Source organism: Elephantulus edwardii, unplaced genomic scaffold, assembly GCF_000299155.1.
Source record: "Elephantulus edwardii isolate Elephantulus edwardi_28Jun2011 unplaced genomic scaffold, EleEdw1.0 scaffold00013, whole genome shotgun sequence".
NCBI classification, from domain to species: Eukaryota; Metazoa; Chordata; class Mammalia; order Macroscelidea; family Macroscelididae; genus Elephantulus; species Elephantulus edwardii.
This window is the reverse complement of record NW_006399763.1, coordinates 1,265,671-1,279,550: the sequence shown is the minus strand read 5'-3', so window position 1 is coordinate 1,279,550 and position 13,880 is coordinate 1,265,671. Positions and strand designations below refer to the sequence as shown.

Below are 13,880 nucleotides of genomic sequence, written 5' to 3'. Positions count from 1 at the left end.
GGAGCAGCGATGTCAGTTTAAAGACTGTGGAGAACCTGATTCAAGCCATAGTCTTTCCAGTCACTCAGATATTGAGAACTGGACAATAAGGATGACAGGAGAAGACTCTATGCATTTGCATTGTGGTGTTGTAGTACTCATAATTCACTGAATATCTTGTGGATTGCCAAAAGGATGAACAGATATGTCTTAGAAAAAGTAAAACTAGGCACGCCCATATTTATCATGGCTTTGTTCACATTAGCAAGGAGTTGGAAACAACCCAAGTGCCCATCAACAAGTGAATAGATAGAGAAGCTGTGGTATATTCACACAATGGAATACTATGCTGCATTGAAAAACAAGGAACTCATGCAATATTATTCAAAATGGGTGCCCTGGAGGACATTATGCTGAGTGAAATATCTCAGTCACATATTGCATGGTGCCACTGTTGTGGAATGGGACTGACATCAGGGTTGGGGTAAGACTGAGAAAAACTGGATAAATTATGTATACTGCATTGAAACAGATGAGTGAGAGAACAGTTTAAAAGCGATATATGATAGGGTATTATGGTGATCACAAGAGTCCAGAATTAAGGTTGCATAGTGGAGTGTACTGGGGGCGGTTGGGGGTGGGGGTAATGTGCAGGGGGGTTGTATACCAATGAAAAAATTTTTTTTTACTTTTCAAAGAGAGGAGCGAACTGGGGCGGTGGGGGAGGGGTGGCGGGGCTGGGCAGGGACAAAAGTGCAACAATGAATGAATGGAAATCCAAAATCTCTGTAAATGTTCATTAAAATTAATAAAATTTTTTTAAAAAGTAAAACTAGAGTGCTCCTTGGAGGCAAGGATGACAAAGCTTTGTGTTACACACTTTGGACATGTAAGGAGAAGCTGTCCCTTGGAGAGGTACATCATGATTGCAAAGGTCAGTGAAGGATAGTAGATGAATTTAAAATGTAAATGTTTATCAAGCTAGATTACCAAAAGCAGAGAAATTGTTGTTATTTTAGTAACTTGACTCCCATTCAGATGATTTCACTCATTCATTGTGGTTGAATGGAAATGTTTTCATAGCTGACCCTCCAATGGGTTTTCAGAGGCTGTAAATTGCACAAAAAGAGACTGACTGTCTTTCTCCCTCAAAGCAGCTGGTGGATTTGGACCACCACAGAGATGTAGCCTTTGGGTTCAAAGAGTAACTCTCTATGGACTAAGCAACCAGGACGCTCTCATATCATTCACCAAAAACCCCTCATTGCCATGCGGTTGGAACTAACTCATAGCTGACCCTCCAGTGAATTGTCAGAGGCTCTAAATCACAATGGAAGAGATTGTTCGTCTTTCTCCAGGGACCCATAGGTGAATTCAAACCACCTACCTTTAGGTTGGAAGTTCAACTCCTTAGCCACTGGACCATCAGAGCTCCTTTTTCAGTTCAATTTTGTTTGTTGTTGTGTGTCATTGAGTCAGGACCAAGTCGTATAAACATTCTACTAATTATAAAATACTATAGATAGTGCTATTAAAGGTTGAGACGGGCTAAAAGATGAGATAATATGCTTATTTAAACCACATAGTCTTAAAGCAAGTCATCAGGTTGCAGCAGTCAACCCTAGCTCACAGCATGGGCCATCTTCATTTCAACTGGACTTTGCTTGTAGATGCAGTTGCTCACAGTTTTCTAGTTGAACAGAGGAGTCTTAAGCAAAAGGGATATGCTTGTCCCCTTAAAGTACTGGTTTGATAAGAACAGTCATATCAGAAATTGACTATCTGAAAGTGGAATATTAAAGCACAGGGCATGAAGTAGCTTGCTTACATGTTTTTAAGAATGTAGTTATTAGTAAGATGGTTGTAAGGTGGGGAGACCTTACAATATAATCCTCAAAATACAATGTAAATGAAAGACCGTGTGAAACACACTGTACATGAATGAAACACAATGTATGTGAAGGATAAAAGCATTAATAAAAACCCCAAAGGTGGCAGACTCTGAGCACACTGCCCTCTGGTTGGATATCCAAGTAGATTTCAGGTAGATTTACATCATTCTGAAAAGCCATGAAGGCAGTGACCTGGGAGAGTTGTTGTTGTTAGGTGTCTTCCAAGTATGACTCATAGTGACCCTATGAACAACAGACCTGAACCCTGCCATCCTCATCATCACTGACACACTTGGGCCCATTACTGCAGTCACTGTGTCAATCCATCTCTTTGGGAGTCTTCCTCTCCTTCGTTGACCTTCCATCTTTCCAAACATGATGTCTTTTTCCAAAAAATAGCCTTCTCCTAGCCACATGTCCAAAGTATGTGAGATGGAGCTTTGTCCTCTTTGCCTCCAAGGAACATTCTGGCTGCATACCCCCCCACAACACCCCTCCCCCCACCCCAAGGACATATATGTTTGTTCTTTCACAGTCCACGCAATACTCAGTACTCTTCTCCAACACTGCAACTCAAAGACATCAACAAGGGTATGAATGAGGATGGCCAGAGAGAAAAACTGATGCCTACATCTGTGGATATGGGGAAACCATCCCAGCAGAAAGGACAGAATTGATATAAACCAATGAGTTTTCAAAGTCTCTGGGAAGTAGGGAAGTAGGGAAGTGAGGCGGGGGATGGGTGAGCAGTAGCACTTGACTAACAGAGATGTTGCAGTTCAAACCTCCTCAGTGATATTTCTATAAAGATTACAACCAAGAAAACACCTTGGGGCAATTCTCTGTAACACTTGAGGTTCCCATGAGTTGGACTTGATGGCATTGCATTTATTTGATTTTTTTTGTTTTAATTTAATGTTTGCATGTAATTTTTGTTTATATGAGCTTCCAAAACTTCTACTAAATCTTCAATACAACAGTAAGCAAAATGATGGCAATAAATAAGTAACCAAAATATTAGAGAAGTTCCAAAGCGCTTCTGCTTCTTTTTCCTGTCACTAATGCCGAGACTTTTATCAATGAGGTTTACTCAGGAAATAGGCTAGGCTACTGCTAAGGGAGGTTCCTTATTGGAAAAACTGTGGGGCTGGGCTGCAGTGAGGGACTGGAGGAAAGAAGAAGGGCCAGTAAAACTGCCACCCCCACCTGAGATAGGAAGACTGGAGGATGAGACAAAGGTAGAGATAAAGCCAGGGCCAGGCATCCAAATGAAATCATGCACAGAAAATCCTGCAGATGGTCAAGAGTAGTTAGTAGTGGTTGTTGTTAGGTGCCATCAAATCGAATATGACTCATAGCCACCTTTTGAACAGTCAGCTTGAAATCTGCCCTATCCTGTGCCGTCCTCATCATCTCTGATACACTAGAGCTCATTGCTGAAGTTACAGTATCAATCCATCTCATCGGGGGTCTTTCTCTCCTTCGTTGACCATCTTTCCAAGCATGATGTCCCTTTCCAAGGAATAGACTTGGCTAGCTACATGTCAAAGTATCAAGGATGAAGCTTCACCTTCCTTGCCTCCAAGGAGCACTTCAGCCACACCCTTTTCAGGACATTTCTGTTTGTCCTTCTGGCAGTCCATGGATATTCAGTACCCTCCTCCACTCCCACAGCTCAAAGGCATCATCCCTAAAACATAACAGCACTCTTCCCACTTCCTTCCTGTGGTTACTATTTCTTTTTTTTTCTATAATTATATTTTATTAATTTTCATAAACATTTACAAAGATTTTGGGTTTCCATTCATTCACCGCTGCACCATTCTCTCTACCCTCCTCCCAGTTTGTTCTTGTCCAAATGCCACAGTGCTTGTCAAAGCCAGTTCTGATTGATCTTCTTTGTCAGTGTGTCCTTTGCCATTCCCTATCACTCCTCCCTGAGAGAGACTTCACCCTGAGTCATAAGGAAAAGGGGATGGCGTATTCTCTTAGCTACTTCCTGCTGAGAAGGGACGCTGTGGGTTTCAGGGTGAAGATCTTCTCTCACTACTCTAAAGGGCCCCTTTGGCAGTAGGAAACACATAGACTATTATGGAGACTAATTTTGGAATTTAGATGCACTCTTATTGATTGTGCTTGGCCATACATGTTCATATCCTTGAAGATGTATCATGGGGGTGTTGCAACCTAGAAGACACAAATTTGACTAACAAGTTACATGAGTCAAAAATTATGGAAAAGTAAAAGAAAATATTCTTTCATTGTTCCACAACCCCCCCCCAGGTCCCCTCCAGCATGCAGCCCATGCTCTAGACTCCTGTGATGACAGAAACACCCAGTTATATATCTCTTTTAAACGGTTCCCTCCCTCCTCCACCTCAGTGCAGCACACATCATTGAACCCATCTTACTCAGTCTCTCCCCAACCCCAAGGACAGTCCCATTCTACAACAGTGGCATCATGTAATATTTGTCCCTTTGTGACTGGGATATTTCACTGTGTATCCTTCTTTCCTATTCCTTCTGGCCTTCTGAGCTTTATCCCTGGACAAATCCTGCCCTTTGATCTCCTTAGGTTAGCTGTTCTAGGAAGTGCATCTCTTTGGTTTTATCATTTTATAGGCCTGTCTATAGCTTGACTAGAAGTTGGATTATGGGAGTTAAAGAGTGATTATGGGCTATACAAGTTCAAGGGTTTCCACTAGTTTTTAATTGACCAATAAGCCTGGTTGTTTTTCGTTATGTTGTGTTTTATTCCACCTTTTTTCTCCTCCCACTCTATTGGGGACTTCCTACTGTTCTCATTTTCATAGTGGTTGACAGTGGTAGCCAAGTCTCAGGGTCATAGAGGCTGGAGTTCATGTGGCCCATTAGTTCTTTGGACTAATGTTCTTAGGTTTTCTTCACTATTTTTTGTTCTGCATGGAGAGCTGCACCTTAAATAATGGCTCCTAAGTTTTAAACCCCTATTTTCTCTTCACCAAAGAAAGATATAGATCATGATCTCTGTGGACTAATACAGTATTTTCCTGTAAGACACATCAAATCATTACTGATTGATCCTAAAATATAGCTTCTAGTCTGACTTTTGGAAGTGTTGACATCAAAACTACACTTGGATAATTCTTCAAAAAAGCACAATTCACCAGGCCAAGAGTTTTTCCTAAGAAACTCACTTTCTTACCATGTAAAGGTCAAAGAATATCTCAGGGCAATAATTTGGGTGGGTCATTTCAGCTTCATGGACTCTAGAAACCTAGATTCCATGAGAATTAAAATATCTGTTCCTCTCATTGGGGCTTAAAACATTTGTACTTCAAGGAGCTGTGCAAAGTTTTTGCAGAGTCTACTTTGCAGAAAGTAAAAACAAACCAAATAAAAAATAAAAACCAAACATCAACAAACTCACTCTAAAGCAATTTTTTTTATGTTCTACTGCTTAGTTCTGGCTTGATTCCCAGAGGAAGCAGAGAGAGCTATAGTGAAAAGATGAAAGGAAAATCTATCCTAACTCCTTAAACCATGTTGGAGGCATTTGAAATTAGATCAAATGGCTTCTATGGACTCAGAGGCTTTAAAATAATTTTTGATGGGACACTCTGGATTTGACTTTTAGGTCTCCCCGGCTCTTAGGTGGCTCTGAGGGGACTGTCAAGTTCTGTCCTTTCCTGAAAGCCAGCAACTCCCTTTGTATCAGGATGATGCAGAGCCTGTAATCAGAACGTGGGAGTTTACTGTGTGATCTTCTTGTAAAAGACCAGGTGGCCAATTAAAGCCCAACTACTACAGGCTGACCTTATGGTTTCAGGAACTCTCAAGACAAAGCAGGGACAAAGTATGCTGGTTCTCACAGCTTCTGTCACGCTGAAACTGCACCACTGGGACTCCCCTCTATCTGATTTCCCAAACGGGTCCCTTCTGGGGAGAGATCCAAGAAAAGATTCTTTTTCTGATGTTTTCTGGCACAGGGTCCACCCTCACAGTCACCATCTGTCCTATTCTTACCCTTAGACTTTCTCGCCTTCCCCCTCCCACCAAGCAGCATGACCCCTCACACACAAAAAAGATAAACCAGAATGAAGGTTCTTAAGTAAGTGAATAACAAAGGAAGGGCAGTCCCCACCAGTTCATACATCATCTGTATTTTAATGACAAGGCCACAGTATTTGTTTCCTTAGTAGTACTATAAGGAATAGTGGTGGCACAATGATTAAAAGAACAACTGTTCATTGAAAAGTCAGGGGTTCAAATCCACCAGCAGTTGCTGGGTAGTGGGGGGAGGGGAGGGATCTGGAAATCTACTCTGGTAAAAATAACAGTCTGGAAAGCCATAGGGAGCAGTTTTATCTACCATAGACGGTGGATAATCAACTCAACAGCATGTAGCAGTTAGTATCATAAACTGGGTAGCTTAAAAAAATAGGCATTTATTGCTTCATAGTCCCGGAGGAGAGAACTCAAGAGTTACACAGTTGACCTTTGAACAACAAGAGGCTTTAGAGAGTAGAACTCCTGTGCAGTTGAGAATCCAACTTTAATTTGCATTTGATCCTTGAACAATGTGCTTTGGGCTTGTACAGGTCCATCGGTATATAAATTTTTTCCCTGTCGCTACTGCAGTGAGCTAAATACTCAAGTGTGGTTTATATCCACTTACATCCATGTGACACTAGTCATCTCTGAGGAATCGTCCTTGCCTGTAAGTCACTGGATGGCGAGTTGCTCACATGGAGGTGATTCGCTTCACTCTTGACCTCACCACAGATAACACAGAGGATAAAATCCATGCCTGTGTTTCTAGTGGCATAGTGCATTGTATGTTGTCTGCTAACTGAAGGGTTAGGTGTTTGAATCCACCAGTTTCTCCATAGGAATAAAGATGGGCTGTCTCTTCCTATGAAGACTTACTGCCTCGGAAACATAGTGGAGAATCTCAGGAGTTGGAATAGACTTGTTAGAAGTAGTTTTTTTACTTGTTCAAGAGTGAGCCATATTCTTCCTGAAGGTTCTAGGGATAGTATAGCCTCACTTATTCCTAGTTTCTGGTACTTCCTAACACTCTATGACATTCTTGGGTGCATCAGTTTCACTCTTGCTTAATCTGGCCATCTTCCCTCTGTGTCTGTTTCATTTCTCTTTTTAAAAGAACACTAATCAGCTTCTTATAGAGTAAGGATACAACCCTGACGCACACCCTTCCTGACCTTTAACCATGCAGTGTTCCCTTGCTCCATTCAGACAACAGATTCTTAGTCTAAGACTAGATTCTGTATGAGTACAAGTAAGTGTTCTGGGAATCCTATTCTTCTCAATGCTAGCCACAGTTTGTTCCACACAGTCAATGCCTTTGCATAGTCAATAAAACAGAAATAGATATCCTTCTGGTACTCTCTGATTTCAGCCAGTATTCATCTGACACAAGCAATGATATCCCTGGTGCTGTAGCTTCTTCCAACACCAGTTTGGACTTGCGGTGGTTTCTGGTCAATATACTGTTCCAGCCATTTTTCAATGATCTTCAACAATACTTTGCTTGCACGAGTTATTAATGATATTGTTTGATAATTTCCACAGTCTTTTGGATCACCCTTCTTGGAAATGGGAACAAATATGGATCTCATTCAGTTAGTCAGCCAGGTCCTGTCCTCCATACCTACTTAATCCGTATGCTAAGCAAATTATTTGAGAAGCCAGACTGTATGAAGAAGCACGTGACAGCAGAGGTTTGAAACCACTAGCTGCTTCATCAGAGAAAAACAGCAGTCCCCTCTTAATCATCAACAACCTGCATTATACAGATGACACAGCTTTGCTGAAAGTGAGGAGGATATGAAACACTTGCTGCAGAAGAACAAGGACTACAGTCTTTGGTATGGATTCCATCTCAACATCAAGAAAGCATAGGTCCTCACCAAAGGACCCACAATCAATAGTATGCCAGATGAAGGATTAAAGCTGTTGCTTATTTAATCTTGCTTGGAACAATAATCAATACTCTGATACCAGCAGTCAAGAAATCAGGAAATGTGTTACACTGGGCAAACCTGCTATCAGGGACCTCTCCAAAACTCTGAAGAGCAATGCAGTGATGTCAGTTTGAATACTAAGGTGCACCTGATTCAGGCCATATTCTTCTCAATCATGTGCTACACATTAGAGAGCTGGACAATAAATAATGATGATGGAAGAAAAATGTATGCCTTTGAATTGTGGTGCTGGAAAAGAGTACTGAATATTCTGTGAACTGCCAAAAGAACAAATGTATGTCTTGGAAAAGGTACAGCCAGAGTATTCCTTGGAGGCAAAGCTTAATCATACGTTAGATGTACTAGGTGAGGCTATTCCTTGGAAAGAGACATGCTAGGAAAGAGAAAGGGTCAGTGAAGGAGAGAAAGACCCCCAACGACATGGATCAACTCCGTGACTTCAGCAACGCACTCTTGTATGTCAGAGCTCATAAAGATGGTACAAGAGAAGGAAGGGTTTAAGTCAGCTGTTCATAGTATCGCTATGAGTTGACGGTACCTAACAATGACAACAGTCAGCTTGAACTAGGACTCACCCTCCTCCATGGCCTCATGTTATCATCTCAAAGACCCTAATCCAAATGAAGATTACTATAGTTAGGACATAACATTTATTGAGGAGACCAATTAACTCTGTAATAGCCACACATCAGTCTATATTTTGCTAGGCAATGACTTGAGAGTGGACCAAAAAAATGTGCTTTTTTAAAATTGCACAAACAATACTATATAAACTACATTTAAAATAATGAAAAGGAAGGAGTCATCTATAATATAACCACCCTAGCAAAAGAACTCTTCACTATTTCTACTTCATTCCAGCCCTTGTTCCAACACAAATATAAAGAACAATTATGTCAGTTTGAACACTAAGGTGTGCCTGATTCTAGCCATGGTCTTTTCAGTCACTTGCTACTCATCAAAGAGCTGGACAATGAATACAGATGACAGAAGAAAGATTGATGTCTTTGAGTTGTGGTGCTGGAGAAAAGTACTGAATATCAGATGAACTTCCAAGAGAATAACAGATATGTCTTGGAAAAGTGTATCCAGAGTGCTCCTTGGAGGCAAAGATGGCAAAATTTCTTCCTTCATACTTTGGACATGTAACTAGGCAAGTCTATTCCTTGGACAGGGACATCATGCTTGGAAAGATGGAGAGTCAGTAAAGGAGAGAAAGACCTCTAATTGGATGGGTTGACACTGTGACTTCAGCAAAAGGCTCTTGTAAGTAAAAATGATGAGGACGGCACAGAGTAGGGTTCAGGTCGGCTGTTCATAGGGTTGCTATGGGTCATACTTGATGGTACCTAAGAACAACGAAACCCCAAAGCTATATGGATCAAATCCACCAACTGCTCTGCAGGAGAAATATGAGCAATCAATTCCTGGCAATGTACTTCCTATGTAAACCTGCAGGGTCAGCGATGAGTCAGTTTCAACTTGACGGTATATTCCAGCCCTAGGGCACATACACTTACATTTTCCTTCTTCACAGTCTTTACTGAGGGTTGCAATTCCTCCTGGTTGCTTCTTGGGTTAACACAGAGGGTTACTTATAGACCAAATCCATCAGGTATTAAACAAATTGCACCCACTGACCACATTTTCCTCCTGTCCACTCATGCAAATTCTTGGTCAGTTCAATCTAATGTGACTCCATTACTGATTGAGGTTTCTTTCACTCTAAGAAAGGGGCTAGCCATCATATTTAGAAGACATTTAGAGCTCCCTTAATAACTTCAATGATTAGAACCAATTATGTTTGTGCTGATAGTTATATAGGCTTCATCAAGTTGAATTATCTTCACACAATGGAATATTATGCATCACTGAAGAATTATCAGAGGACTTTGGTCATGAAGTCCATAGGGAGTTGTGCTGCCAACCCAAAGGAGATGCTTCTCTGGTGGTTCAAATCTTCCACTGGAGCCTCCAGAGAAAGAAGGGTAATCTACTTTGCAATTTACAGCTTCCTAAAACCTACTGGAGTGTCAGCTATGAGTCAGTTCCAACTCGATGACAATGAATGAGAGAGTGAAGAAACTACCTGATGTTCATAGAATTCTGTACCAGATGAATCTAGAGCAAATGACACTGCATGGTGTAAGTCTGTCACAAAAGGACAATAGTGACATAGGCCACTATTATAAAACACTGAGGGAAGGTTTACGCACAGAATCAATCTTGGAAGGTTAATAGGGATGAAAAGAGAGGAAGAGTGGAGTAAAAAAAAATTAATAAATAGATTAGATTTTGATTGTTGTTGTTGTTGTTATGTGCTGTCAAGTCACTTGTAACTCATAGTGACTCTATGTACAACAGTCCTGAAACCTGCTCTTTCCTGGGCCAACATTAATGTCTCTGACACACGTACCCTTATTACCCCAGTCACTGAATCACTCCATCTTATTAAGGGTCTTCCCCTCCTGCACTGTCCCTTCCAAGCATGATGTCCCTTTCCAAGGACTGGTTCCTCCCTGCATTATGCCCAAAGTATGTCAGACGAGGCATATGCTTGCCTCCAAGGAGCAACCTAGTTCACCCTCTCTAGGATGAACCCGTTTGTTCTTCTGGCAGTCCCAACACCACAGCTCAAAGGCATCAATTCTCTTTCTGTCATCCCTAGTCATTGTTCCGCTTTCTGATGCATAGCAAGTAATCAGACCTTGTAATAATTCCTTTAAAAACAGAATATGTGTAAATCTATTTATACCTAACTACTCTTCATTCTTCACTGACTGTGGAGTCAGGATGGGAGGTAGACTCATCAATAGGCTGCATTATGCAGATGACACAACCTTGCTTGCTGAGAGCAAGGAAAACTGAAAGTGCTTGTTACAGAAGATCAAAGAATGCAGCCTTCTGTATAAATTGTATCTCAATGTCAGGAAAACAAGGATTCTTACCACTGGACCAATATGCAGCATCATGATGAGTGGAGAGGAGACCAAAACTGCCAACAGCTTCATCTTACTTCAATCCACAATTAACACTCTTGGTACAAGCATTCAGGAAATAAGGAGACACATTGCACTGGGAAAATCTGCAGTTAGGGACCTTTCCAAATTATTGAGGAGTAGTGATGTCAGTTTGAAGACTAAGGTTTGCTGATTCAGGCCATGGTCTTTCCAATTACTAGCTATGCATTCAAGACCTGGACAATGAATAAAGATGACAGAAAAAGAATAGATGCCTTTGATCTATGATATTGAATGAAGAAGAGCACTGAACATCCCATGGATGGCGAACAGAGATGTCTTGGAGTGGGTGCAGCCAGAGTGCTCTTTGGAGACAAGAACGATGAGGTTCACCTTACATACTTTGGACATGTTACTAGAAAGTTCTATTCCTTGGAGAAGGACATGAAGCTAGGAAGGGTAGAGGTTCGGTGAAGGAGAGGAAGACCCTCAACCAGGTGGATTAACACGGTGACTGCTACAATGGGCTCTTGTGTGTCAGGAAGTGTGAGGATGGCACAGGACAGAACAGCACTCAGATCTTTTGTTCATAGGGTCGTTAGGAATTGTACTTGACTAGACGGCACCTAACAATAACAACAACAACTCTTCATTCTTAGAAATAAGCTAAATAGGGATCCCCCACACCCACTCCTAAAATGACAAGAATTTCCTAAAAGGACAAGTATGTGTAAATATACATAAAAGTATGTGTGCGAGGGGAGCTCTGGTGGTCTAGTGGCAAGGAGCTGCAACTACAATTCCAGAGGCACACGGTTTGAATCCACCAGATGCTCTGATGGGGAAGGAGGGACAATCTCCTCCTGTACCAGTCAGATCTGATTTGACGGTACACTCACACAAAAATAATAAAAATTTAAAAAAATATATGCATGCGTGTGTATGTGTGGGTGTGTCTGCTTGCTTTAATCATGGCCTTCAATCTTTAACCCGGGAACAATGACACAGAGAAGCGGCTGATTTGGATAGTGTGGAAATGGGAAACAAGTGCTGGTTTATAATCTGTAATCATTTCAAGTCCCCAGTGGATGCACCAAGTCCTCTGTTTCCCATCGGCCTTCACGTTCTGTTTAGAGACCATGTTGTTATGTGCTATCAAGTCAGTTCTGACTCATAGCAACCCTATGAACATCAGATCTGCACCTTGCCCTATCCTGCTCCAGCCTCATGATCTCAGGTATAGCTGAGCCCATTATTCCACTCTCTGTATCAATCCTTCTTCTTGAAAGTCTTTCTCTCTCTGACCCTCCATCTTTCCAAGCATTGAGTCTTTTTCCAAGGGCTGACTCCTCTTGACAACATATCCAAAGAAGCCTTAGCCTTGTGACTTTTAAAACTTCCTTTCCATGGCATAGTCTTTGTCGTGTTGAAAAGCAAAGCAAGTTTTTATCTCCTAGAAGGACAAAGGAAGGAAGGAAGGAAAGAGAAATCAGACCTTGGGTTCTAGAGCATAAGGCTCTGCTTATCTTGCAAAAACTTAATTGGCACACCTACAAACAAAGGAAGGGATGCCTATTCAGGTGAAAGTTGACCCAGAAAAGTGGAATCGAGGGTTCTCTGGGTTAATGATAGTGGCTTGTATTTCAAACTAAAATGTCTGTTTTTAGGATCTGAACTTGAAGAGTTGCAGAAAATGATTGACAGCCTGCCGAATCCCCAAGACCCCAGCCAGGTGGCGCAGGCACTCCTCCTCCGCAGGGAGGTTCTGTTCCTGCAGTTTGACGCTGCAGTGAGGCATCAAATCCGGTAAGATCCAGTCCCAGAAACGCTGCCAGGCAGGTGTTTGCTGAGTGATCATCGGGAGGCCAGATTAGATAATGTACTTAAAATAGTTAGAGACACACCAGATCCAGGGACTGGTCGCCAAGAATGTCTTATTGCCAACTGTGTCCAGGGGACTTATTGGATAATGTTAGTCTTGAGTTTCAGGAACGTGAGTTCAAAACAATTAGTTTGCATATCAGCTGCTGCTTTCAACATTTATGCTATCTTAGTGGAAGTTATGCTTTAATAAAATTTAATTTTAATTGTGATTTATTTTCATGAGCATTTACAGAGAAGTTAGATTGGCATATCTGGCAAGGGGTTCTTATCTAAAATTATAGGACGGGGTATTTTTATTTACTTCTGAGGGTTATTTTTATTTTATTTCTTTTTACTTCCTCCCCCTCCCCCTTGTTGTGTGCTGTCCAGTCATATCCAAATGGCACAGGAAAAGATTGCCCCTCCTTCTCCAGCGGAGCACCTGGTAGATTCGAACCACGTGCTTCGGGATTGCAGCACAATTTTTTGCCACTAGGCCACCAGAGCTCCCTCAGGAGATAGAGATAGAGATAGATAGAGATAGAGATAGAGATAGAGATAGAGATAGAGATAGAGATAGAGATAGATATCCTTTTACAAAGTTAAAATACGTTGTTTTTCACAAAAGATCCTTCCCATTTCCTTCACCCACTCATCGAATTGTGCAACCCTATGATTAACACCCTATCCCGCATCCTCACCCCTTTATTTCCACCCCTTGCCCTGCCCCCCGCCTTGGATCCTCATACTCATTCTACAATAATAGTTTCATACAGTATTTGTCCTTATGGGACTTAGCTAACTCAACATAAGGCTTTCCAGTCCCTAAGGTTCTTTTTTTTTTTTTTAAATTTAAATAACATTTTTATTTTATATTCGCTTACTTACAAAGTTCATAGACATTGTTTTTTCACACCGGGTCTTTCACATTTCCTTTGCCCACCCTTTCCTCCACTCATCAGATTGTGCAACCCTATGATTAACCACCCCTCTCCAGCCCCCCATCCTCACCCTTCTTCTCCCCCTTGGATCCTCATACACTCTACAATAATGGTCTTATGCAGTATTTGTCCTTATGCATGAGTACTTTTTTTTTTTTACATTACTTGTAATCCCTTCTTTTTTTTAATTTAGTTTGTTTATTTTTCATTTCAATGAACATCTACAGAGATTTTGGAATTCCATTCATTCATTGTTGC

The 13,880-nt window shown here is 41.4% G+C and overlaps 1 protein-coding gene across 1 annotated transcript in view; it reads left to right on the top strand.

Moving 5' to 3' along the window:
• Positions 1–13,880, top strand: part of LOC102873701 (coiled-coil domain-containing protein 162-like) — a 60,091-nt gene that overhangs the window by 32,291 nt on the left and 13,920 nt on the right. The window contains exon 5 of the mRNA XM_006881229.1: positions 12,486–12,624. Coding sequence (XP_006881291.1) covers positions 12,486–12,624 — 139 coding nt within the window. The remainder of the gene's footprint in view (positions 1–12,485; positions 12,625–13,880) is intronic.